General features: G+C 43.0%; 1 protein-coding gene across 1 annotated transcript in view; it reads left to right on the forward strand.

Annotated features, from left to right (window-relative positions):
• LOC144600063 (testican-1-like) overlaps positions 1-27,937 on the forward strand; it is a 336,811-nt gene that overhangs the window by 243,926 nt on the left and 64,948 nt on the right. The window contains exons 5-6 of the mRNA XM_078411433.1: positions 1,799-1,931; positions 16,522-16,636. Of these exons, the coding sequence (XP_078267559.1) occupies positions 1,799-1,931; positions 16,522-16,636 (248 nt within the window). The remainder of the gene's footprint in view (positions 1-1,798; positions 1,932-16,521; positions 16,637-27,937) is intronic.

Raw genomic sequence — 27,937 nt, forward strand, 5'->3', positions numbered from 1 at the left:
CAATTCTCTATCCAGCTGGTTAGCTCTCGCTGGATCCCCTGTGATCTAACCTTCCAGAGCTGCCTACCATGCGTTAACCTATTCAAATGCCTTGCTGAAGTCCATATGGTTGTCTGGGTCTTGCTCCCTCGATCACATCCCCTCTGCACGTTTCCAATTGCAACACCTGTAACCTGACGGAGCGGCACCCGACAGGTATATGCCTGCCTGTCCCGGGGACCACTCTCACGGCAGCGCTGGCTGTGAGGATTGAGTCTGGCAATCAGATGGTAGAAAGATGAGGGTCAGAAAGTCTGCAATTTCTTTTCTTACTTCCAAAGATCCTGACTTTCCTTTTAAATATTGGCAGCATTTTCTACTTTTATTTCAAATTACCAGCTTCCAAAGTATTTTGTTTCTCTATGAAATAGAAACTGTTACAGGTGATTAATCTCCTCTTCAAAACTAAAAATGTTTTCCAATAAAAGTGAAGCTCATGCACCAATAAACCATCTTTAAATTTAATTCACAATAATTCTATATACATTATTAATTGAGTTATACATGTTAAATGAAGTCTAAGCATTTCTACTGATGGATGTTCTAGAAAGCTGTTTTCAGCACCTAAAGCTATTATGAAATTCATTTTATGAACAAAACATCATGTGAAATTGTTATGATCTAGAGACTTATTATTCATTTTTAAATTGGCAGTCTTTATATAATAAATAGAAAAAAACCTCAAATTGTTAAAAATTTTCACTGTGTTACAAGAAGGGTAAGAGAGGGAAGATGTGCTAATGCCAGGAATACAAGGATATGAACAGTGGAACTCGTAGGACAACTCGTAGAAGAAAGCAAATGGCATGTTGTCCTTCATAGCGAGAGGATTTGAGTATAAAAGCAAGGAGGTCTTCCTGCAGTTGTACAGGGCCCTGGTGAGGCCGCACCTGGAATATTGTGTGCAGTTTTGGCCTCCTAATCTGAGGAAGGACATTTTTGCTATTGAGGGAGTGCAGCATCGGTTCACCAGGTTAATTCCCAGGATGGCATGACTTATGTATGATGAAAGAATGGGTCGACTGGGCTTGTATTCACTGGAATATAGATGGATGAGAGGAGATCGTATAAAAACATGTAAAATTATTAAGGGATTGGACAGGTTAGATGCAGGAAAAATGTTCCCGATGTTGGGGGAATCCAGAACCAGGGGTCACAGTTTAAGAATAAGAGGTAGGCCATTTAGGACTGAGATGAGGAAAACCTTTTTTACCCAGAGAGTTGTGAATCTGTGGAATTATCTGCCACAAAAGGCAGCGGGGGGGGGGGGAATTCTCTGGATATATTCAAGAGAGAGTTAGATTTAGCTCTTAAGGTTAACGGAATCAAGGGATATGGGGAGAAAGCAAGAACAGGGTACTGATTTTGGATGATCATATTGAATGGCGGTGCTGGCTCGAAGGGCCGAATGGCCTAGTCCTGCACCTATTTTTTGTTTTTATGTTTCTCTGACAACCAGAGCGGGGGAGGATGGGGATAGAGGGGGAAGGAATGCAGGGGTAGCTGAAATTAGAGAAATCAACTTTCATACGTCTGGGTTGTAAGCTGCCCAAGCAAAATATGAGGTGCTATTCCTCCACTTTGCATATGGTCTCACTCTGATTTATTCCTTTTCCAGAGATGCTGCCTGAGTCGCTGAGTTACTCCAGCATTTTGTATCTATCTCCGGTATAAACCAGCACCTACAGTTCCTTGCTACGCGGTTTGTGCATGCATTGGCTTTGTCACTTAATATCTCCATCTTTATTTTGCTTTGCAGCATCAGGCAAAAAAAGGACAGTCTTCTTCGTAAACAATGGATCGGAGGAGCCAACCTGGTCAAATGCAAGCCTTGTACTGGGGTGCACCATGGCTCTGTCTGTGGGTCTGATGGCCACACTTACTCCTCTAAGGTAGAAGCCTTTGAATACTGCAGTGGTCACTACATTATTAATGAAATTATTTACTTCCTTGTGCTTCTAATCTAGGTGTAACATGTTAAAAAAAGTAATTTAACTAGTTGAAGGAATTCTCTGCCACTGAAGGCAGTGGAGGCCAATTCACTGGATGGTTTCAAGAGAGAGTTAGATTTAGCTCTTAGGACTAATGGAATCAAGGGATATGGGGAAAAAGCAGGAACACGGTACTGATTTTAGATGATCAGCCATGATCGTATTGAATGGCGGTGCTGGCTTGAAGGGCTGAATGGCCTACTCCTGCTCCTATTTTCTGTTTCTATGTTAATTGGAAGTTTCTGAAATACAATCGTTTTTTTTAAAGAGAAACTTAATAATTATTTCTGTTTCCAAACAAACGTATTTAAAAGTGAATCTGTGGAATTAATTGCCACTGAGGGCTTTGGAGGCCAAGCCAATGGATATTTCTAAGGCAGAAATTGATAGATTCTTGATTAGTATGGGTGTCGGGTTATGGGGAGAAGGCAGGAGAATGGAGTGGAAAGGGAAAGATAGATCAGCCATGATTGAATGGCTGTGTAGACTGATGGGCCGAATGGCTGAATTCTGCTCCTATAATTTATGACTTTATGAAAAGAAGCTTTTGGTAGGCAGCTGAGGAGGAGAAATAAAGTGCACATAGCAATATGTTTAAAATGAAGGAGATAAATTCTACATCACATTTGGACCGCAAAGTAATTATTCACACAGCAACAGGCTGTTTGAAAGTAGCAATGGCCATCAAAATGAATTAAAGAATGCAATTTAGCATTATTTAATTCATCTGACGGGATTTGGTCGTTAATATTCTTTGGGTATTGCTAAGGAATTCCTCCGAATCTGTAATGTGCAACTTTAATTGGAAAAATCAGGCTTTCAGATAGTGAGGAGTGTTATTATAGAAAATTGGCCTCAAAGAAGGAAATGCAAATGAATTATTATTTTTACATTTGCATCGGGAAAAATATTTTATTAATGCTATTATAACAACTTCCCTCAACGCTAACTTTGTACAATTTATTAGATCTTATGATATATTTGCCTTTGATTTGGTTTGCACTCTATTGCAATGCAATGCATCTTAATTATTTTGAAAGCCCATGTAGCAACCTCAGAATCTTCGAATATGATATACAGGATGTTTTCTGTAGGAGGATTTCCGCCGCATGGTTTTCTGTTGAGCTTTAAATGAATAAAGCCTGTGCTATTCAATGTATGAACACTTGTTATTTCCTGCAGTTATTGTTTGGTCTTATTGCTGTGACATTTTAGCAAGCTACCAGTGTTTTGTGTGTTATTTCATTTTATGCTATTAGCTATTTTCAGTATTTACAAGAGTATAAAAGTGCATCCATTTGGAGTCATGCATTATTAATTCTTTATTTCAAATATGCATCATTTGTTTATCTTTGCCAGATTTTGTCTAAAGAATTTTATTTACGTACAATAATTTAACTGATGCTATCCCATGTGCATTAACATTTTTAATTTCTCCAATTACGGTAACATGGTTATAATTTGTTTTTCTCAAAGGATACTTAAGATACTTAACCATTGCCAAATTATTCTCCACTTGCCCACCAAATGTTGTTTTTTAAATTATTTTTAATGTATTTAATATATTGCTAGTATGGAGGGCGACACCATGGTGCAGCGGTAGAGTTGCTGTCTGACAGCCCAGAGTATCAGGTTCAATTCTGACTAGGGGATCTGTCTGTGTGGAGTTTGCATGTTTCCCCCTGACCATGTGTGTTTCCTCCACATTCCAAAGATGTGCGGGTTTGTAGGTTGATTGGCCTTTGTAAAATTGCCCCTAGTGTGTAGGGAGTGAATGCAAAAGTGGGATAACATAGAACTGGTGTGAACGGTTGATCATTGTTTGGTGTGGACTCAGTGGGTTGAAGGGCCTGATTCCATGCCGTATCTCTAAACTAAACTGGACGGATAAAATGACTAAATTTGAGAGAGACACATCCCCTGGGAATGCACCTCCACCTGTAATATAGGATTCAGTGTGAAAAGAGGGATCGTGTTACAGAGAATCGTGATATGGATGGTTTTCCGGAAACACCACTCCTCCATGATGAGAGGGTTGCCTATATCTCTTTTTTGTTTGGCAATGATTTGTAAATTTCCACAACCAAAATGGCTATAATGCGGGGTTTGCTTGTACTTGTAAATCTCCTCTCAAAGCTCATTGCTTCAGATCCTCACTGCGGAACACCTTTAGTGTTCACAGATTTGGAAGGGTTTCCGGAGAATTTATTTTGTACAAGTGTTAATATTATGGCGATATGAAGAGGTAGATGTATTTACAGAGAAATATTGATTCTTCATGGTCATCCATGGCATATCAATCTTTTTTTTATTGGGAAATGAGACCACAGAACAGTCACGCATGTGATCACGTTGTCTTGATGCAGATTGGTTTAGACAAGCATGAGGCACAAAGCAATAAACAAAAATAGAGACTTATTATGGTTAGATAATTATCCCACCAGAACTTCACAAATTTTCCTCTTTCCACTTTAGAGGATACTTTTGATCACACTTTACACTGTCACCTTGTGCAAATACCAGCATATCTGTTGGTCCATAGTCTCCCTATTGTTCCTGATCCCATCATTTCCAGAATTTAGCAAATTATTTTACCCTTCCAGGATTTGGACATTTAGACATTAGACTTTTAGACATTGGTCGCATGACCAGCATTCTTGATTAGTACGGGTGTCAGGGGTTATGGGGAGAAGGCAGGATAATGGGATTAGGAGGGAGAGATAGATCAGCCATGACTGAATGGCAGAGTAGACTTGATGGGCTGAATGGCCTAATTCTGCTCCTATCACTTAAGATCTTATGATCTTCTGCACCAGCTCTGGTCCCATCAAAGTCTTTCCTGTACTGAAGTGATCAGGAGATGTATTTCCAAAATTTCCTGTTTTTATTTAAGATTTCCAATACCTGTGGTACTTTGGTTTTTATTAATTTGTCCGTTGCTTATTTTGGCAAAGATCCTCAGCTTTATAATCAGGTTTTGTATTAATATTGAGGTGGAAAAACAAAATTCAGCATCTTAAATATCTGAAACTATTAGTATTTCTCTAATTTAGCCGATACATTGGAATTTCATACCATGTTTCAGTCAGGCCAAGTTAATGAATGCTCATGTTCCTGCAACCAAGTTTGCCTCTGAAAATCAAACAGATTCTCATGAAAAGTAGATAGCAGAATGCATTTCAAATATGCTCTTTGATCCCTGCTGCATTCAGCATAGGAGAGAGTCTTAATGTAAGCAACCCATTTGATTCAGTTTGAGTATTCTTGACTCGTAAATAAATGGCCCCTAGCAGAAAACTCCCTCAAGGGTGGCACAGAAGTAGATTCACTGCCTTACAACACCAGAGACACGGGTTTGATCCTGACTACAGGCGCTGTCTGTATGGAGTTTGTACCTGCTCCCTGTGACTGTGTGAATGTTCTCTGGGTGATCCGATTTTCTCCCACTTCCAAAGACGAGCAAGCTTGTAGGTTAATTGGCTTCTGTACATTGCTCTCGGTGTGTTGGATGTGAAGCTGGGATAACATAGAACTAGTGCACGGGTGATCGATGGTTGGCACGGACTCGGTAGGCCGAAGGGCCTATTTCAATGCTGTATCTCTAAACTAAACTAAATTAGTCACTAAGTTTGCAATCTTACGTAGAGAGGGCATAGATGGAGAGGCTGGGATGGTACGCAGCAAAATATTAATATTTCAGCCTGAAGAAGGACTCCGACCCAAAAGGTCACCCATCCTTTTTCTCCAGACCTGCATGATGGTGCCTAACCCGCGGAGTTACTTCAGCACTTTGTATCCACTCGTAAAGATGTTCCTTTGAGGCAGGTGTTGAGATAGCACATGTTACAATGAGGTGGTATGCTTCTGGAGAAGGTGATATGAGCTATAGGTGAGCACCAGACTCATGATTCTAAATGCACTGAGAATGTACTTACTGAAAGATGTCCATGCACAGTATACAGGGATTATAAACATGAAGGTCGTGGGCAAAGAATATGTGTACTGGCCTTGACTGATTAATGTGTTGATGAGTTGGTGAAGTCATTCTTGATGTGTTGGAACGAAGGCTACAAAGTGCCAGTTGCCCCAGTGCAAATACATGGATGGCCAACTTGTCTTTTTGGAGGATAAAAGGTGTTTTTTTCTTTTAGGCATGTATCATTTCCGCCTGTTGCTGGAAGTTGTTGAAAGGGCTAGACTCGCTTGACTGCAAGCATCAGTCTTGCACCAACTGAAAGAGGTTAGAAGTGTTTGGGCCACATAGCTCTACAGATTGAGCTATAGAGAACCCGTTGATGAGTTTTTACAACCCATGGTGTCCATGAAGATGTGATTTCTGACAATGGTCCAGTGTTCAGGGAGACACATTCTTCCCCAATGAAGGATCATCAAAGTAGAACTATGGAAAAGTTCAGAATGTCCTGCGAGTCAGGAATTACACAATGGACAACAACAGTTGACGGGTTGATGTGGATCAGTTATCAGTGCTCATTACACCCAAGAAGGCGGTGTCTGAGAACACGAGGCACAGGATGGTTTTCATGATGCATCCATCTCTAGATATGATTGAGGTCAGAAAGCACAGGAAACAGTCATTCAATTCGAAAGCAAGAGATAGTTCACTGTTATTGAATGTACCTGAGGTGGACACTTTGGAGATAGTTGAGGAGATCAAGTAGACCATGTGGTATGGTCTTGATATTTTGTTGTACCAGATGCTGCTGTTTAGTTCGGTCACTGCTATCTACAAAGGACATTGTTGAATCGCTTTTGTTTGCAGAAATACAAAGAATCCCACAAACACTAAATTACTGAAAGATTGGGGTGGCACAAAAGTGGAGCTGCTGCCTCAGCACCAGAGACCCAGGTTCGATCCTGACTACGGGTGCTGCCTGTACGGAGTTTGTATGTTCTCCCCGTGACCATGTGCGGTTTCCCCAGGTGCTCCAGTTTCCTCCCACGCTCCAAAGGCATACAGGTTTGTAGGTTAATTGGCTTGGTAAAATTGTAAATTGTCCCTTGTGTGTGTAGGATAGTGCCAGTGTACGGGGATCGCTGGTCAGCGCGGACTTGGTGGGCCGATGGGCCTGATTCCACACTCTATCTCTAATCTAAACTAAGTGGTAGAATCCAACCAGGGTGGAGTCCAAGGAATCTGGAGGAACTTTAACACCGTCTAGGTTCCTGTTGGATAGACAGGGTTAAAATTCCTTATAAAATAAAGCAAAATGTAATTTGCCACGATTGGAATCAGACTTGCCCTTTGCAAAGTGTATAGGATTTCACAGTTAATGAACATTTTCTGCTGCTCCGAGAACATGGTTATCCTTCAAAGCTTGGCTGATTGATAGCTAATTAAGTAAGAAATATTATCTTCAGCACCATTCGCTAAGTCACTTGAAATCATTGAATTTAAAAATGTTAAAAGATCCAAAGTTCATCTGCTTTTAAATTATTTGTCAAACTGAAGGCGCTGCAGCCTTCTTCTAAGTGTGTGCAATACATTAAAGGTTCTTGGAGATCAATTTATGGCTGTTACAAATCAAATTGCCTTTTGGCCACTTTTATCATCTTAAATATCTTGCACACCTTTAGGATTCAAATGGTTCTCAGCTTCCAATATTCTTATTCAAGAGCTAAATGCACAGTGAATTCTTGTCATTACAAATATTCATCCCAAATTGTTTTGCTGCTGATAATGTTAATTTTAATGCTGTTAAACCTTCATTCAAGTCTCCAAAATTCTTGCCGAGAACTATTTTGCTTCTCTCCATTAGTTTGTGGGAATGAGATATAACTGTGAATCTAGTAATTTAAAATATGATTAGTGTAAATCAATTCCTTGAGTTTTAAAAAAATAGCCAGCTCAGAGCTTGTTTATACATAATGAAAGATGAGTAAAAACTCAATCCATTTTTCAGCATAGGTTAGATGTCATTGTGTGCTGGTTCTGCCTGTCATATTCCTCGATCTTTTTGCAGATTGAAAGATTGGATCCACTTTACTTTCCAAGCCAACAGCTCACATATCCTGATGTTTTAGAGCCGGAGAGTCATACTTAAGAATAAGGGCTAGACCATTTAGGACTGAGATGAGGAAAAACTTTTTCACCCATAGAGTTGTGAATCTGGAATTCTGTGCCACAGAAGGCAGTGGAGGCCAATTCACTGGATGTTTTCAAGACAGAGTTAGATTTAGCTCTTAGGGCTAACAGAATCAAGGGATATGGGGAAAAAGCAGGAACAGGGTGCTGATTTTAGATGATCAGCCATGATCATATTGAATGGCGGTGCTGGATCGAAGGGCCGAATGGCCTACTCCTGCACCTATTTTTCTATGTTTCTCTACAGCACGGGAACAGGCCCTTCAACCCAAACAACCAAGATGCCCCATCTAAGCTAGTCCCAGTTGCTTGCATTTGGCCCATGTCTCTCTAAATCTTTCCTATTCATGTACCTGGCCAAGTGTTGTTTAAAAACAAAATGTTGTTATAGCACCACCTCTGGCAGCTCATTCCATATATCCACCACCCTCCGAGTGAAAAGATTTCAAAGTCAGTTTATTGTCACATGTGCCAATTAAGGTACAGTGAAATTCGAATTGCCATACAGCCATACTAAAACAAAAGCCACAAGACACACAACTACCAAAAAATCGGCATGCTCTCGCGGTGGAGCTCCCGAAGTCGGTCTCCAGAAAAGGCCGCTAACTCCTCGATGTTAGGCCGCAGTGCGGACGGAGATATGATACAGAAAAAAATCGCATCTCCGTCGAAGTAAGAGATTAGAAAAAGTTTCCCCCAACTCCCCCCCCCACCCACATAAAACAAGCTAAAGAACAGTAAAAACATACACTTAACACAAACAAACAAACATCAAAAGAAGGAAGGGACAGGCAGTTTTTGGTGAGGCAGCCATTGCCCTTCAGATTCCATTTAAATCGTTCTCCCCTCACCTACAAACTATGTCCTCTAGTTCTTGATCCCCCTACTATGAGTAAAATACTCCAGGTATTCTTCCTATTAATTTCCGTCGTGATTTTCTATACCTCTATCCCTTAGCCTCCTGCGCTCCAAGGAGTGAAGTCCAAGCTTGCAACTTCTCTCCCTATAGCTCAGACACTCGAGTCCTGGCAGCATTCTTGTAAATCTTCTCTGCACTCATTCTAGATTTTAACTAGCACCTCTTCCTGAACTCGGCGACACGTTGGCTCAGCACTAGAGTCGCTGCCTTACAGCACCAGAGACCCAGGTTTGATCCTGTCTACGGGAGTCTGTATGTTCTCCCTGTGACCTGTGTGGCTTTTCTCAGAGATCTCCAGTTTCCCCCCACACTCCAAAGATGTATAGGTTTGTAGGCTAATTGGCTTGGTATAATTGTAAATTGTCCCGAGTGTGTGTCGGATAGTGTTAGAGTGCAGGGATCGCTGGTTGGCATGGACTTGGTGGGCCGAAGGGCCTGTTACCGCGTTGTATCTCTAAACTAGACTAAATTAAACTAAACCCAAGACACATCACAAAGAAAGCTAATTGTTTCAATTAATTTATTTCCACTAACCTCTATTTTCCCTCTTTCTCATTCCTACTCTCCATGCTTTGCACTTTTCGGTGTTTCTGTTACTATCATAACATTGGTTCCTCCAACTTTCCTTCTTGCTTCTCCGAAGCTTCCCAAATCCAAATGCACTTTTCCACAAGCTTTTCCCACTCATGACTCAGTGCAGTTTTGTTTCTGTGCGCAGCGCAATATGCAAAGCTTAGCTAGCCAAGGCCTAATTAATACTTAAGGGACCTGATCAATACCTTTAGTTTTTGAGAGATTTTTCTAACCTCTCATGGCATTAAAATAAAAGCTTGTTCTGCAAACTGCTACGATAGCTTGATTTTCCCAGGACCTTTAAATTGGTGAACTCTGTACCTCTTTAATCTTGGCGTGCAGAAACTACTGACATTGATTGGATTGCAGTTTGGATGAAATGCGCTTTTGGAAATGATGAAGAACTAAACTCCCACAGTGATGTAAAAGCATAAATAATGCATCTGCTCAATTTCTGAAATTAAAGCATGACATGCTCGCCTTCATTGTTCAAGGCATTGAGTATCAGCGTCAGGAATTTCTGATGCAGCTACACAAGACTATGGTCGGGCCTCATTTGGAGCATTGCATGCAGTTCTGGTTGCCGCATTGCAGGAAGGATGTGGAGGCTTTGGAAAGGGTGCAGAAGAGGTTTACTGTCTACCCTATCTATGCTGCCTGAGTTAGAGGTTGAACAAATGTGGATTGTTTTCTATGGAATGCCAGAGGTTGTGGTAGAAGTATATAAAATTATAAGAGGCATAGATAGGGTAGACAGTCAGAAGATTTTCCACAATGTGGAAATGTCAAAGACTACAGGGGCATAGCTTAAGGCAAGAGGGGCAAACTTTAAAGGAGATGTGCAGGGCAACGTTTTTACACAGGGAGTGGTGAGTGCCTGGAACCCGCTGCCAGAGGTGGTGTTGGAGGCAGATACCATAGTGGCATTTGAGAACTTTTTAAATAGGTGTGTGGATATGCAGGGAATGGAGGGATATGGATCATGTGCAGACAGATGAGATTTGTTTGTCTTGGCACAGAAATAGTTGGCTGAAGGGCCTGTTCCTGTGCTATACTGTTCTAGGTTCTGAAACAGAAAATGTTGGCAATGCCTCTCATGTCTGACAACAGGTGTGTCCATGCTCCCTGGTGTGCTGAGTATTACTAGCATTTCTTTTATTTCCATAGTATTGCAGCGTTTTCAAAGACAGCTGTGCTGCTGACTTTTGACTCTTTTCAAACATTCCAAGTGTAAAGTTGAACTTCAATGGTCTTATTAATTAGGCCACACTGCAGGCATCCATGTAGATATCGGTGTCTCCTCGGCGTTTTGGCTGGGATAGGTTCTACTTGTATCACATGGCGCTGATAGTCTGACAGACAGTGAAGTACTATAAAAATACTACTTCAAAGGTGACACGATTGATGGAAAGAAGCAGCATTGAAACAAGCCCTTTGGCCCTCTGAGACTTCACCGACCATCGATCACTTGTTTGAACTAGTTCTATGTTATCCCACTTTCGCATCCACTCCTTACACACTACGGGCAATTTACAGAGGGCCAACTAACCTACAAGCTGTGTAGGAAAATAACTGCAGATGCTGGTACAAATCAAAGGTATCACAAAATGCTGGAGTAACTCAGCAGGTCAGGCAGCATCTAGGAGAGAAGGAATGGGTGACGCTACGGGTCTCAACCTGTAGCGTCGCCCATTTCCTCTCTCCTAAATGCTGCCTGACCTGCTGAGTTACTCCAGCATTTTGTGAAACCTACAAACTGTGAATTATCGGCCTCTGAAAATGGCAATATACAATAGACAATACGTGCAGGAGTAGGCCATTCGGCCCTTCGAGCCAGCACCACCATTCAATGTAATCATGGCTGATCATTCTCAATCAGTACCCCGTTCCTGCCTTCTCCCCATACCCCCTGACTCCGCTATCCTTAAGAGCTCTATCTAGCTCTCTCTTGAATGCATTCAGAGAATTGACCTCCATTGCCTTCTAAGGCAGAGAATTCCACAGATTCACAACTCTCTGACTGAAAACGTTTTTCCTCATCTCCGTTCTAAATGGCCTACCCCTTATTCTTAAACTGTGGCCCCTAGTTCTGGACTCCCCCAAATTGGGAACATGTTTCCTGCCTCTAACGTGTCCAACCCCCTAATAATCTTATACGTTTCAATAAGATCCCCTTTCATCCTTCTAAATTCCAGTGTATACAAGCCTAGTCGCTCCAGTCTTTCAACAGATGGCCCGCAGTGTTGAGAGCAGGGGCGTATCTACGGAAAATAGCGCCTGTGGCAAGCATTGAAATTGCGCCCCTGCCCAAACATCTGACACCCGGCTAACCGCCTTAGCCTGTGCAGGGAAAGGTAAATAGCTGATGGTGCAAGCACCAGATAGAGGAGAGGGCATAGTTTGCGGGTGAAAGCTGTGCAAAGAAGGTGGGTGGAAACAGGAGGGGGACAAAATGGGTGATTAAGGCAGGAGGGGTGGCAGGAGAGTCGGTATGGGAAATGCAGGAAGGTCGGTTTGGGAAATGCAACAAGAATGGAAGGACCAGGGGGCGGATCAGAAGGAGATAAAGAGGGAGGAGGGTTATCTAAAATTGGAAAATTCAATGTTCGTACCATTGGGTCTGCTTCAGAAGTAGAGTTCCCGTAGTCCTTGCTTAGTTTAGTTTAGTTTATTGTCACGTGTACTGAGGTACAGTGAAACCTTTGGTTGCGTGCTAACTAGTTGGTGGAAAGACAATACATGATTACAATCGAGCCATCCACAGTGTACAGATACATGATAAAGGGAATAACGTGAATTACATTTAATGCAATATAAAGCCAGTACAGTCCAATCAAAGATAGTCCAAGGGTCTCCAATGAGGTGGATGATTGTTCAGGACCGCTCTCTAGTTGTTGGTAGGACGGTTCAGTTGCCTGATAACAGCTGGGAAGAAACTGTCCCTGAACCTGGAGGTGTGTGTTTTCTTGTGCTGTTTAACCCCACAAACCTCTGCATCCATTGCATCATTCTTCGCCATTTCTTCAAGGAGGGTAATGGGAAGATAAAAGGTTTCAAAGAAATCTTAGAAGTTGAAACCAATCCCAATTTCTGGAAGTATTGATTTGTATCCTCTGCTTTGAAGGAAGTGAAAAGGCAGCATTTCACATGAGAGGAGTGACTGGACAGCTCCTTCTGTAGTTGTACTGAAACTAAACAAAATAGCCATGTGGTGATGACAGGCCACAGTAAATCACTATATAAAAGCAAAAACACATCCTTTACTCATCACAGAGGATTTATTTGCTGCCTTGCTTGGCAGCAAGTTTTTCAGTAAACTCGATTTATCCCGTGCGTACCAGCAGCTAAAGTTACCTCCAGACCCAAGAGTCTCCCTCACAATTAACCAGGAGATCAGGTAGGTTTGAAATCTACTCATCTACTGTATCTGCTGTTCCAGGTGTGGACTCCTATATATCAGTGAGACCAAGCGCAGGCTCGGTGATTGTTTTGCTGAACACCTCTGCTCAGTCCGCCTAAACCTACCTGATCTCCGAGTTGCTAAACACTTTAACTCCCCCTCCCATTCCCACACTGACCTTACTGTCCTGGGACTCACCCATTGTCAGAGTGGGGCCCAGCGCACATTGGAGGAACAGCACTCATATTTCGCATTGGCAGCTTACATCCCTTGCTCTTCCCCTCTCTCCATCCCTCCCCCTTCACACACCAGTCTTACTGCCTCCGACTACATTTTATTTCTGTTTGCTTTGTTGTTACCTTCTCCCAGCTAACAATGATCTATTCGACATTTTCCTTGATCTCGAATATCTTTGTCCTATTTTCACACCTTACACTTCCTTATCTATGTATTTCCCTCTCCCCTGACATCAGTCTGAAGAAGGGTCTCGACCCGAAAAGTCACCCATTCCATCTCTCCAGAAATGCTGAGTTACTCTAGCAGGTTTGTAGGTTAATTGGCTTTGTGAATTAATAATAATAATAATAATATATTCCTTTATTTTGTCCCACACCGGGGAAATTTGCAGTGTTACAGCAGCAAAGTGGATAGCAAGAGACATTCATTATAAATAAAAATAAAGATAAGAATAATTGTCATCATTTACTGTGGGTGTTTTTTACTGTTACTGTTAACTGGTCTGTTGACTGGTCTGCAGGGAGCAGTGCTGGTTGTGCAGTCTCACAGCAGCAGGAAGGAAGGACCTCCGATATCTCTCCTTCACACACTTGGGGTGAAGGAGTCTGTCACTGAAGGAGCTACTCAGTGCAGTGACAGTGTCCTGCATGGGGTGGGAGTCGTTGTCCAGCAGCGATGTTAACTTTGCCATCATCCTCCTCTCTCCCACTGCCTGTACTGAGTCGAGGGGGCAACCCAGGACAGAGCTGGCCTTCCTGATCAGCTTGTCAAGTCTCTTCCCCTCCGCTGCTGAGATGCTGCTGCTCCAGCAGACCACTCCATAGAAAATGGCTGAATTGTCACTAGTGTGTAGGATAGTGCTAATGTACGGGGTGATCACTGGTTGTCGTGGACACGGTGGGCCGAAGGGTCTGTGCCATGCTGTATTTCTAAAGTCTAACATCAAAATCGTCCATGATCAGAGCAGTGTCAATGCAGTCATAGAAGAAATGGCTATATGAAGACAGGGAGGTTGGATTCTGACTGGGTGTGTAACAAAATAAGACTTACAGGCAGAATTTTCTCTCTGTCCATAATCCATCGTCTTCATGTGGTGTTTTTAACCTCAAATGAAAGACCAAGAAACCACTAACGAAGAGTTATTCACAAGGCTTGAAATCAAAAAATCTCCAAATCATGAATCATGGCAATTTCAATAGAAGAAATCATCAAGCGAGAGACTCTGTTTGAAATTGAAGTACTGTGATGTGTGAAATCAGGCTTACAGCAAATAATTATCACAGGGGGTTCAAAGTAGTGTTCTGAAGCAAATTTTCAGAACCACTAGAATGTGACACGCGGTGGTACCTATTTCATGGTCTGCAGAGGAAATAAGAGCACTTGGAACTCATGATCACTTCCTCCATTTTTAAATAACTTTTAATTAGCAGACAAATGTAAACCATTCCACATAAATATATGCCTAACAAGCATCATAAAACAGTTAGAGAATAGTGAAAGTAACTGAGGAATCTTACTTGACTTACACATTCATGAGATGTGGTTATTTCTTTGATATGCATGAACTAGACTGTTCTGTTTTTATGTTCCTATCTACAAGTATGCCAATTAACCATTTCTCATTGCATTATACTCGATCCATAATAAAAAATTTACTTTGTCAGTTCCTCAGTGCTACTCTTTTAAAAAAAAATCTCTTAACAATCCACAAATTCGTCCTCCAGGTTATCACTGCTGATGTGATTTACCAGGCTATATGTGGATCAAAGTCCACCGTGATTATTTTATTGCCTTGGTACAAGCTCTATTACATACATTATTACTGAAAATTGAGGACCATATACAACTGCCCCCAGCTTTGTTTGCACTACTGCTGTTCCTCAAACCGATTCTACTTGAATTTCTGGCCTAAGATCTTTTATCTACTGCCTTTATTTTATCCTTTAATTTTGTCATGGAATCATACAGCACAAAAACAAGCCCTTTGACCCACCAAGTTCATGTTGGGAATTTTACAACCCAACGATATCACTAATTTCAAATAGCCCTGCATTCCCCCTCACCCCCCTTCCCCACCCTAGTCGTGCTACTAGTTCCACTGTTTGCATCCTTCGTTATCACCTCTTCCCCAGCCAACAATGGGCCATTATGGGCTCCACCTTTCCTTGGTCATCTGCTTTGTTCTGGTCTTTTCAGACCTCTAGTTCCCACCCCTCTACTTTCAGTCTGAGGAAGGGTCCCGGCCCAAAATGTCACCCATCCTTTTTCCCCAGAGATGCTGCTTGACCAGATGAGTTACTCCAGACTTTTGTATCTATCTTCGAGGCCATGAAGCAACAGCTCTACTACCTGCACCACTATGCTGCCCTATCTCTATAACACAGGTTTCCTAGACTAAGGTTACGCAACTAATAAAGTATTGAACAAATACTTATTTGTATGTGAGGCTTGCAAAAGGATGAGTCCTTTTCCCAGATCCACACTCAAACCTTATTTGCTTCTGATTGCCACCTCTGCATGCAACTAAGATAGACACAAAATGCTGGAATAACTCAGCGGGACAGGCAGCATCTTTGGAGAATGTGGATAGGTGACATTTCAGGTCAGGACCCTTCTTCAGACTAATTGACTTTTGCTGTAAGGCTGATTTCACACATCACAGTACCTTTCTCCAGAGATGCTGCCTGACCCATTGAGTTACTCTAGCATTTTGTGTCGATCTTCAGTGTAAACCAGCATCTGCAGTTCCTTCCTACATATTTTGTCTACATGCGTACAAAGAAAGTAATCTTAGGAGGCCAATTATACCTTATCCGTGCTGAATCTAGGTCTCATTCGGTGATTGATTTTACTCAATCCCACCCCTGATCTTGTTCAGTTCCTTGACCGCCTGTCCAAAATGCAGTTGGCCATTCTCTGGACATCATCTCCTCATCCGGGCCTCCAGTGCCGTCCCTTCTGAAAACCTTTCTTTCTTTGTCCCCATAAAGGACTTCTGATGGTTGCAGCAGACATTGCAACAGCCTGATTCTTACATCCCCTGGCTCCAGCAGGCTACAAGTGTTTCCTTAAAACGTTTGCAATTCACTGCATGAGACCAAACAAAAGTACTAAATTGGCATAAAAGCCTGTCTGGTTCAGAGGTTGCTAGCATGTTTTTGAATTGCTAAGCCATCCTTGTATGTGTAGTGTTAGTGTTGTTAAAAGCAAAAAATAAATCACAGTGCATAACGTTCCCTTTACTTTTTCTTGGTTACAGTGTAAATTGGATTACCAAGCTTGTTCTTCACACAAAGGGATCATCATGAGATGCAAGGGGCCTTGTCCTTGTCTTCCTGGCCAAGAATCTATGAAAGTGAAAATTGAAAAGACAGGTAAGTCACAAAGGTGACTGCAGTAATCCAAGGTATTTAGGAGTTCAAAACGTAATTTACTTTTCAATTCAGTTAGATTTGTATGGGTCAAATAAACAATTCAGATTGATTTCTAAAATATCTAAGGGATTATTTAAGATTGGATACTTGAGGATGAATTTACAATAGAAAGATTGATTTTTTAAAGTTATGAAAGTAAATGGGTTGTGGTTGATTTATGGGACAAAAAGGAGATTTCTACAGTAACAATAATACCTTTTGGTCACATAAACTGAAATGGAACAGAAATGGCCAAATAAAGTGAATCAAGGTATTCATAATTGCTGGTGGCAACTTTCATACAAAGACGGTAATCTTAGGAGGCCAATTATCCCTTATCGGTGCTGAATGTGGGCGATTCTCAGAGATTGATTTTACTCCGTCCCATTTTCTTGCTTCCTCTCCAAACCCTCTCATATTCCTGAGAGTTATCCTATATCTTTCAGCTTGCAAAATGGGATGGAACATCAATCACCACTTGTGCAATGAGGTTTAGTTTCCAGTAGCCCATTGCCTGGAAAGATATCTCTTCATCGGCTGTGGGAAAAAATGTTGCAAATTTCCAACATAAATTCTGCTCAAACTGCAGGTTGCCTTCTTACTGACTTGCTAATATAAAAGTCAAAAGACATTAATCCTTTGTGAACTGCATTAAACCAAAGTCAAAGCATTAGTTTATCAGCTTCAAGTTGACTTGAAGTTTTAATGAATTAAAATTAACCTTTCTTGAGGTGTTGCTGGTTGGGAAAGTTGAGCTTATTGTGAAAACTGGGTCTTGTGGATGTACAATAAATTGCAAGTAAGGAATAGAAATAATTCAACTGATCAACTGAAAAATCCTAATCCTCATCAAGGAACGCTTACTCAATCTAAGATTGTGTTTTCTAGAAGATTTGGTTAAAATTACTGACTGGCTAGAGTGAGATTTTGTTTCTCTAAAGTTTAGTTTAGTTTAGAGATACAGTAGAAACAGGACCTTCGGCCCACCGAGTCCATGCCGACCATCGATCACCTGTACACTAGTTTTATCCTACACACTAGGGAAATCTTATAGAAGAAAATTAACCTGCAAAGCTGCGTGTCTTTGGATTGTCGGAGGAAACCGGAGTACCCAGTGAAAACCCACATGGTCATAGGGCGTGTGTAGGAAGGATCAGCCGATGTTGGTTTAAACTGAAGATAGACACAAAAAGCTGGAGTATCTTAGCGGGACAGGCAGCATCTCTGGAGAGAAGAAATGGGTGACGTTTCGGGTTGAGACCCTTCTTCAGACTGAGAGTCTGGGGAAAGGGAAATGAGAGATATAGAACAATGAATGAAAGATATGCAAAAAAAGTAATGATGATAAAGGAAAACAGACCATTGTTAGCTGTTTATAGACACAAAAAGCTGGAGTAACTCAGCGGGACAGGCAACATCTCTGGAGAGAAGGAATGGGTGACGTTTCGGGTTGAGACCCTTCTTTACACTTTGTTAGCTGTTTGTTGGGTGAGAACGAGAAGCTGGAGAACAAACAAACTCCTTACTGCCATTGCTGTAGTCAGGATCAAACCCAGGTCTGTGGCGTTGAGGCAGCATCTTTACCGCTGCACCAACGTGCCGCCATGAAGGAACACTGGAAATTAAAGGAATCTTTGGTTTATTTTTTTGTCAGGTTGGTGTAAAATTGGAGAGGCATTAACAGAGTACAATTCTTGAGAATTCTGGACTCCATATATGACTCTATGAAGTCCAGTGACGAAGAGTGGTGACAGATGTCTGGGAGTTACTTCCATGGGGATTCCTCAACACCAGCCGTTCCTCTCAGATTTGACCCCCTCCCTCCCATCGCTATTAAAGATCCCTTCGCAAAAAATTCATTATGCTCCAAACATTCCCAAAGGGTTGTATTGGACTCTCCTGAATTTCTATTACTATTAATGTGGTTGATTTGGATGGAATCCAATTTATACAAGACTAAATTTTATTACAAGTGAGCAGATGCTGAATAATCTTGGCATCGTGATTTGCGACACTTCTGCCGTTAATTAAATCAGAAGAAGCTAAAACACTTTCAAGGAGAAAGTCCACAATTATGTCTCGGACTAGAACTACTGATAATTAGAAATTTGAAGACCTTGCTGTGGTCTCCTGAAATTACTGTACTTGTCACATTGAAAATAGAAGCATTTTGTTTCACAGAACAGACTGGAGCAGAGTCCCTAATTGTTGTACTCTAACATGGGAAATCAGAATTATTATTATGGATGTTCTTCTGACCAGGGACAATCTATCTATGCTTGTAGGATTAATGTCGATAAGTACATTGGGTGACATGAACACAGTCGGCTGAAGGGCTTATTTCTTTGCTGCACATCTCCACGATAACGAGACGCATCAGCTTAGTTTAGCTTAGAGATACAAGGCGGAAACAGGCCCATCAGCCAACCGAGTCTGCGCCGTCCAGCGATCCCCATATTATCCTGCACATACTAGGGACAATTTACAATTTTTACCGAAGCCGATTAACCTACAGACCTGTATGTCTTTGGAGTGCGGGAGGAAACCGGAGCACCCGGAGTAAAGCCACGCAGACAACGGAAGGACGTAGAAACTCCGTACAGACAGCACCCGTAGTCTGGATGGAACCCGGGTCTCTGGCGCTGGAAGGCTGTACCGCTGCACCACCGTGACGACCCTGAATCAGGGGAGCATTGTTTTTTTGTGGTTGAGGACGAGGGAGACATAGATTGAAAGATGACGTCTAAAAAAGTGCGAACGAGTTAAAGATGATTTAATCACTCAAAGTTGTTTGCTAAAAGCAGTATTGTTCATAAGTTAGATCTTGCACTTTTTTGGTGCCTTATGACACTAATACTTCGATATCCTGAAGAAATTTGCAAGTTTAGGTAAAAGTGTTAAAAGAACAGCTGCTCTGGCATTTTGCTCCTCATTGGTCAAGCCTATGTGGAGCTGTATGCAGTGCATGCAGCTGCGGTGCATGCAGCTGCGGTATGCCTCCGGTGCTGACTCCTGTAAGTGATCAGAACTTACAGAGCCTTACTGTATTCCAGACGCAGTTCAGTTGCAAAGGAATGGTATGGGGGCGAGGAAGAGCAGCAATCTTCAGCTTGCACAGTGACCCCCCCCAATATGGAGTCGTAGAGTGACACAGTGTGGACACTGGTCCATCGGCCCAACTTGCCGACACAGGCCAACATGTCCAACTACACTAGTCCCACCTGCCTGCGCTTGGTCCATATCCCTCCAAACTTGTCCTATTCATGTACCTGTCTGCAAAATGCAAAATTTGATCGGTTCCCACAACAAGTAGACAGCCAACATTGCAGCAAATAAGGCACATGGTAGCTGATGGAACATTATGTTATTGGAAGTGGAAGTAGATTCATAGGGCAATGGTTAATCAAGAGTCAAAACACTCTTCACTCACTTGACTCTTCTGGGTCTGGATAAGGCCTCTGAGCAAATTTGAGGCTTATGGTAAAAAGTTGCCCCTCATGTTTCTATTAAATATTACCCCTCTCACCTTAAACTTTTGCCCTCTGGTTTTTGATTCCTCTACCCTGGGTAAAAGACTCCGTGCATTCAGCCTATCTACACAAAAGTAAGTCCGCATTCTGGACATGATTTACGTTATTGAAGAAGCAGAGACAATGGTCTGATGCATATCAAGTAGTTGCTCAAATCATATAGGAAGCAAAATGGCCCCAATACTTTTGAAACCAAAAGTCAAACACCTATAGCATTTAGCTCCTTCATTTTGAATGCCAGGGCAAATGTCATGCCTGTTGATGACTCTGCTGGATCCCATCTAGATCTCTGCAAGATACTCATGCACACAACATATTGTACAAGGCGCAAATGGGAAATCCCAGCACTGCAGATGAAATTGAGACAGGCTCCTGCTCAATGGACTTTCACCACACAAACAATTTATAATCCCATCTTCTTTGGTTAGTTTCAGTTTCTCCAAAGGCAAAAGGCTTCTCGATACTGCAAATAATAATAATAATAATAATAATAATATTCATTTATTGTCATTGCAACGAGTACAACGAAATTAAAAAATAGCCAATCCTGACGGTGCGTACAAACATATATGCAATAAATGCAAAAACAAATAAATACATAAATACAATTATATTAAGTACAAGATTTTTTAACGGTGTTGCCTAGTGCAAAGGTAGTGTTCAGTTCTCGTATGGCCCTGGGGTAAAAACTGTTCTTAAGTCTGTTTGTTCGGGATTTGATCGACCTGAAACGTCGACCAGAGGGCAGATGAACAAACAGACGGTGGCCGGGGTGGGATGGATCTTTTATTATTTTGCCTGCTCTACTGAGGCAGCGTAGGCTGAACAGGTGCTCCAGGGAGGGCAGTGAGCAGCCGATGATCTTCTGGGCCGTCGTGATGACCCTCTGAAGGGCCTTCCTGTCCTTTTCTGAGCAGCTGGCATACCATGTGGTTATACAGTATGCCAGCACACTCTCGATGGAGCAGCGATAGAAGGACAACATGAGCTTCTCCTGCAGGTTGGTTTTCCTGAGGATCCTCAGGAAGTGGAGTCTCTGCTGTGCCTTCTTTACTGTGGTGATGGTGTTGGTAGACCAGGTAAGATCCTCTGCGATGTGCGTACCCAGGAACCTGAAAGCGGGTACCCTTTCCACACAGACCCCATTGATGTAGAGTGGGTCGTATTCTACACTGGTTTTTCTAAAGTCAATTATAAGTTCCTTTGTTTTGGAGGAGTTCAGGACCAGATTGTTCACTGAACACCATGCTGCCAGCCTTTGGATTTCATCCCTATAGGCTGTCTCATCTCCTCCTGAGATGAGTCCAACCACAGTCGTGTCATCCGCGAACTTGATGATGGTGTTGGTGGGATGGGTGGGGGCGCAGTCGTGAGTGTAGAGGGAGTAAAGGATGGGGCTCAACACACAGCCCTGTGGTGAGCCGGTGCTCAGTGTAATGGTGAAGGAGAGGTGAGGGCCTATTTTGACGGTCTGGGGGCGGTTGGTCAGGAAGTCCTTGATCCATTGGCAGATGGTTTGGGAAAATCCAAGGTCGGAAAGTTTGGTGACCAGTCTGCTCGGGATGACCGTGTTAAAGGCAGAGCTGAAGTCGAGGAAGAGCATCCTCACATAGCTCCCCTGGTGTTCAAGGTGGGTCAGTGCAGTGTGAAGGGCAGTGTCGATGGCATCCCCTGTAGACCTATTTGCTCTGTAGGCAAACTGGTGTGGGTCGAAGGTGGGTGGGAGGCTGGCTTTGATGTGCTGCAGGACCAGTCTCTCGAAGCACTTTGTGATGACCGGTGTGAGCAGCAAATCTGGCAGCAAATTTGAGATTGTCATAAGCAGCCAAGCTGTGCCTCATGAAGTTTGTCACCTCAGCAGTCCATGTGAAATGTGCTTACAGGGATATGTTTTCACAAAGAGCTGGAAAATGTTATAATTTTTCAGCAATTTCTCAAAAATTGATTAAAGAAAGGTTATGGGGTCCATGGAGACATTTAAAGCCCCAGGAATGGATGACTTAAGGATAGGTGTGTTGTTAATTAATTGATTTGCTGATTGCCGCTGGAATCTGGCTCCAACCTCATCTAGGTTGAAACAAGATGTGTTTGGATCAGTGTGACTGAACTAGTCATTGAAATTAGGGTATTAAATTGTACACTTGGGCAAGTGCATGTTGCTGCAGTTAATGTCCTAAGGGGATGATAATGAGGTGTTTAAATTATTATTTTTTACAGATCTAAATTTAATCCTCAGCTTGGGAAATTGCCCAGGCAAATGGAGGTGAGACTCTGCTGTGATTCATTTTGTTTAAACATGCGATTCCTGATCTGAATAAAAGCCCATTAAATACAACTGGTGCTGGACCCTTGGTTCCCTCTGGCACATGTCTGACAGAGAGTTCTTGTTGATACAGCTTTCTCCAAACCTCGAAACCTTTCAGATTGATGCGATCAGGTTAGGAGGAGTGTTGCATGTGTTCAACGCAGCAGAAAATAAAAATCACCCACCATGGCAGCGATGAATTATTGAAAGGCTTGGATAGAGTAGACGCGGAGAGGATGTTTCCACTAGTGGGGGAGTCCAGGACTAGAGGTCATAGCCTCAGAATTAAAGGACGTTCTTTTAGGAAGGAGATGAGGAAGAATTTCTTTAGTCAGAGGGTGGTGAATCTGTGTAGGCAAAGTCAGTGGATATATTTAACCCGGAGATAGATAGATTATTGATTACTACGGGTGTCAGAGGTTCTGGGTAGAAGGCAGGATAATGGAGTTAGGAGGGAGAGTGGTCAGCCATGAGTACACTTGATGGGCCGAATGGCCTAATTCTGCTCCTATCACTGATGATGTTATGATGATATTCCTGTGCATTGGAGAGAAGGGCGGCAAGGTGGAGCTGCTGCCTTACAGCACCGGCTTTGACCTCTGGTGCCATCTGTGGGGAGTTTGCATGTTCTCCCTGTAATCACGTGGGTTTCCTCCGTGCGCCTGGGCTTCCTGCCACAACCCAAACACGTGCGGGTTTATAGGTTAATTGGCCTCTGTAAATTACACCCTGTGTGTCGGGATGGATAAGTACATGGGATAACATGGAACTAGTGTGAAAGGGTGATCAGTGGTCGGCAAGTACTTGGTGGGCCGAAGGGCCTGTTTCCACACTGTATCACTAAACTAAACTAAGAACTGTTCTCGCAGTTTTCTCACTCACTCTCCTGGTTTTATGTCCTATTCTAATTCAGCCATTAATTTTTAAATCTTTACTTTAACTCTAAAGCAAACCACTCCTGCTCCACTTACACTCACCATCTCTCCATGCTGCGACATACCTTCTGAAAGGTACAATTTCCTCTCAGAGCTTGTCTCTGTTATGCTTCATTTCCTCTTTTGAAACAATATTCTTCACCTCGTTACCATTTTCCCAATTTCCCCTATTTGCCGGTATTTCTTGCAGTGATGAGGCACAAAATACTGGAGTAGCTCTGCGGGTCTGACAGCATCTCTGGAGATGAAAGGATGGGTGACGTTTCGGGTCGGAACCCTTCTTCAGACCGAAAGTAGAGGGGAGGGAACTGGAGGTAGGAAAAGACCAGACCAAATCAGGGCAGGCACCAGATGACCAAGGAAGGGTGGAGCCCATAATGGCCCATTGTTGGCTGGGGAAGGGACGATAACAAAGGGATACGAACAGTGGAACTAGTAGGATAACTAAAATGGGGGAGGGGGTAGAGAGGGAATGCAGAGGTTACTTGAAATTAGATAAATCAATGTTCGTACTGCTGGGTTGTAAGCTGCCAAAGCGTGCAGTGATGCCTGGATGTTGTGGGACTCAGTAGCTTCCCCGGTAGCTTTGACTTCCCCATCTTTTCCTCCTCTATACAGTCCCTCACCCTCTGCTAGGTTGTATTTCAATCAAAACAACCGCTAATGCAATTTCTAATTAGTATTAAACTCCTCAATCTTTCATATAAACTTTAAGGTTCTGAAAATATACAATACTTCCAGAAAAATATTTTGATTTCAGCTAACATGGGAAACTTCGTTACAATGCATTAATGCTTGGATTTACTCCAATGATAGCCTATCATCCTGATCTATACTGTGTTCCCATTCAATTGATGGACTGGAGAGGACAACTCCACATTAGGAAGGGCCAGAAGATAACTGCAAAATATCAGTTGAGGGACCGGGGACTGGGCTAACTGTTTGCGAGCACGTGAATGTATTTGCTGAAAAACAATGGTAGGAAAAAAAGATGCTGAGAGGGGCAGGAATCTGTAGTTCTGCAACATCAGTGCAACGATCTTGGGATCAGACAATGTATCTACAAAGTCCCACAAATATGCTGAGTGCTTCCAAATTGTACCAACACTAATGAGCTACTTCCAGAGATGTGCATGTTTGTAGGTGAACTGGCCACTGTATTCTGTTTCTGTTTGCCTCCAATGTGTTTGTGGGGGATGCAAAAGAGGGGTCACAAAGAGCTGGTGTGGATGGGTGATCATTTGTGACTTTGTGCGCCGAAGAACTTGTTTCCAGGCTGTGTCTTTTTATCAATCGATCAGACACAACTCTGAAACATTTCAGTTTAGTTCATTGTCACGTTTACCGAGGTACAGTGGAAAGCTTTTGTTGCGTGCTATCCAGTCAGCAGAAAGACAATGCATGATTACAGTTGAGCCATTTACAGTGTATAGATGTTCCCTGATATTAACAATGGTTCCTAGTTATCAGGTGCCTTCTCTTGCAGAAGATGTCCACTTAAAGATAGCAGTGAGCAGAACTCTCCTTGGAGAACTCTGTTTCGGCACAAAGACTTTGAATGGCCTCATTACTTGCCTCAGTGGATGGAGAAACCTGATTCATCAGCTAATTCACTATCAGACTGTCAATGCCAGCAGTAGAGTTTCTGCTTTACAGCGGCAGAGACCCGGATTTGATCCTGATTACGAGTGCTGCCTGTACGGGCTTTGTATGTTCTCCCCGTGACCTACGTGAGTTTTCTCCGGAATCTTCCGTTTCTTCTCACGCTCCAAAGACGTACAGGTTTGTCGGTAAATTGGCTTGGAATAATTGTAAATTGTCCCTGGTCTTTAGTCCGAGGGTGGTGAATCTGTGGAATTCTTTGCCAAGTCAGTGGATATTTTTAAGGCAGAGATAGATAGATTCTTACATTTACAATTTACAATTACATTTGTAATTTACAATTACTAGATTCTTGATTAGTACGGGTGTTAGAGGTTATGGGGTGAAGCAGGAGAATGGGGTTAGGAGGGAGAGCTAGATCAGCGGAGTGGTGGAGTAGACTTGATGGACCGAAACACTTATGACCTTATGATTTAGTGTATGTCGGATAGCGTTAGTGTGCGGGGATTGCTGGGGTGGGCTGAAGGGTCTGTTTCCACGCTGCATCTCTAAACTAAACTAAACGATGTGATGCACACCATTTCCATAGTAGAAAGGGTTTGCTCTTGGCTTTTCTCAAAAATCCTTTGGGATGTTGGAGATGGACCCTCCTCTGGTTCATGACATTTTTACATTCTGTGAGAGAAGCCAGACTATGTCCCATTATTTTCACATACATCACAACTATTGAGGGCGTGCTATTGAGGGCATGCAACGTAGGTTCACTAGGTTAATTCCCGGAATGGCGGGACTGTCGTATGTTGAAAGACTGGAGCAATTAGGCTTGTATACACTGGAATTTAGAAGGATGAGGGGGGATCTTATTGAAACATATAAGATAATTAGGGGATTGGACACATTAGAGGCAGGAAACATGTTCCCAATGTTGGGGGAGTCCAGAACAAGGGGCCACAGTTTAAGAATAAGGGGTAGGCCATTTAGAACGGAGATGAGGAAGAACTTTTTCAGTCAGAGAGTGGTGAAGGTGTGGAATTCTCTGCCTCAGAAGGCAGTGGAGGCCAGTTCGTTGGATGCTTTCAAGAGAGAGCTGGATAGAGCTCTTAAGGATAGCGGAGTGAGGGGGTATGGGGAGAAGGCAGGAACGGGGTACTGATTGAGAGTGATCAGCCATGATCGCATTGAATGGCGGTGCTGGCTCGAAGGGCTGAATGGCCTACTCCTGCACCTATTGTCTATTGTCTATTGTCTAACTCCCTTCCCCTTTATGCTCTGTTATCAGTGAGGCACCCAATTAGTGTGAACTCTCCTTGGACCAGCACCTAGCTCTTCCATTACTTGGCCCAAGTACAGCCAGGTGCCTTTCCATGTAATTCACTGATCCATCCTGTTCATCCCTGAACGTGGCTACATCTGATCCGATGCTTCGTGGTGTTAAGTGCGATGATGTAGTGGCTATCTCCCTCCTCATTTCTGAGTTTCGGACAACCCACGGCATCACAGGGACAACGTACAAACTCCGTACAGGCAGCACTCAGAATCAGGATCAATCCTGGATCTCTGGCGCTGTAAGGCAGCAACTCTATCGCTGCGCCACTGTGCTGCTGCTCTGGAGATGAGGTCATTGATTTCACCTCGGAAATAATAAAGCCACTAGTGTCTTCATAGACACTAATCACAGGGCAAAATCCAGATGCTGAGGATACACTGAGACTCTTGTAGGTAAGGAGTCATCGTGTTGTCCCCAGATGCTCACATGTTGTTGTCGTCTCAGGGCAGATACCGAGTTGGGTTACAAATCAATAAAGATCTCATCGAAGGATGGACAGATGCAAGGGATGGATGGTCTTCTGTTCCATCCCTCTAGTGATTAGGGGAAGAGAGTAAACTATGTGTAGCCCCATGTCAGATATGGAGCTAAGTTGAGTTATGTGAGCATTCATGGAGAGACTCACAGGGTGTGGAAACAGGCCCTTCGGCCCAATTTGACCGTGCCGCCCAATTACACCCCCATCTACACAAGTCCCACCTGCCTGCTTTTGCCCCATATCCCTCTGAACGTACCTTATCCATGTATCTGTCTAAATGTTTCTTAAACGTTCCTCTAGAACCTGTGTAAGATGGAACTGCAGATGCTGGTTTAAACCAAAGAGAGACACAAAAAGCTGGCATAACTCAGCGGGACAGGCAGCATCTCTGGAGAGAAGGAATGGGTGATGTTTCAGGTCGAGACCCTTCTTCAGACTGGTTAGGGATAAGGGAAACGAGGTATAGACGGTGAGGTGGAGAGGTAAAGAAAATGAATGAAAGATATGCACCACCACTATCCCACCACTGGCCACGTTTTCCCATCTCCACCCCTTTCCGCCTTCCGCAGAGACCGTTCCCTCCGCAACTCCCTGGTTAACTCATCCCTTCCCACCCAAACCACCTCCTCCCCAGGTACCTTCCCCTGCAACGGCAGAAGATGCAACGCCTGTCGCTACACCTCCTCCCTCGACTCTGTCCAGAGACTCTGACATTCCTTTCAGGTTAGGCAGAGGTTCACTTGCACCTCCTCCAACCTCATCTACTGTATCTGTTGTTCAAGATGTGGACTCTTATACATCGGCGAGACCATAACCGTTTTGTGGAAGACCTTCGCTCAGTCCGCCTGAACCAACCTGATCTCCTAGTTGCTGGACACTTTAATTCTCCTTCCCATTCCTACACAGACCTTTCTGTTCTCAGTCTCCTCCATTGTCAGAGTGAGGCTAAATGCAAATTGGAGGAACAGCATCTCATATCTCGCTTGGGCAGCTTACAGCCCAGTGGTATTAATATTGATTTTGATACGTTCCACTCAGTATCATTCTCAAAAGCACACATTAATTTGGAGACCAAAACAGGACAC

Source organism: Rhinoraja longicauda, chromosome 14 (assembly GCF_053455715.1).
Source record: "Rhinoraja longicauda isolate Sanriku21f chromosome 14, sRhiLon1.1, whole genome shotgun sequence".
NCBI classification, from domain to species: Eukaryota; Metazoa; Chordata; class Chondrichthyes; order Rajiformes; family Arhynchobatidae; genus Rhinoraja; species Rhinoraja longicauda.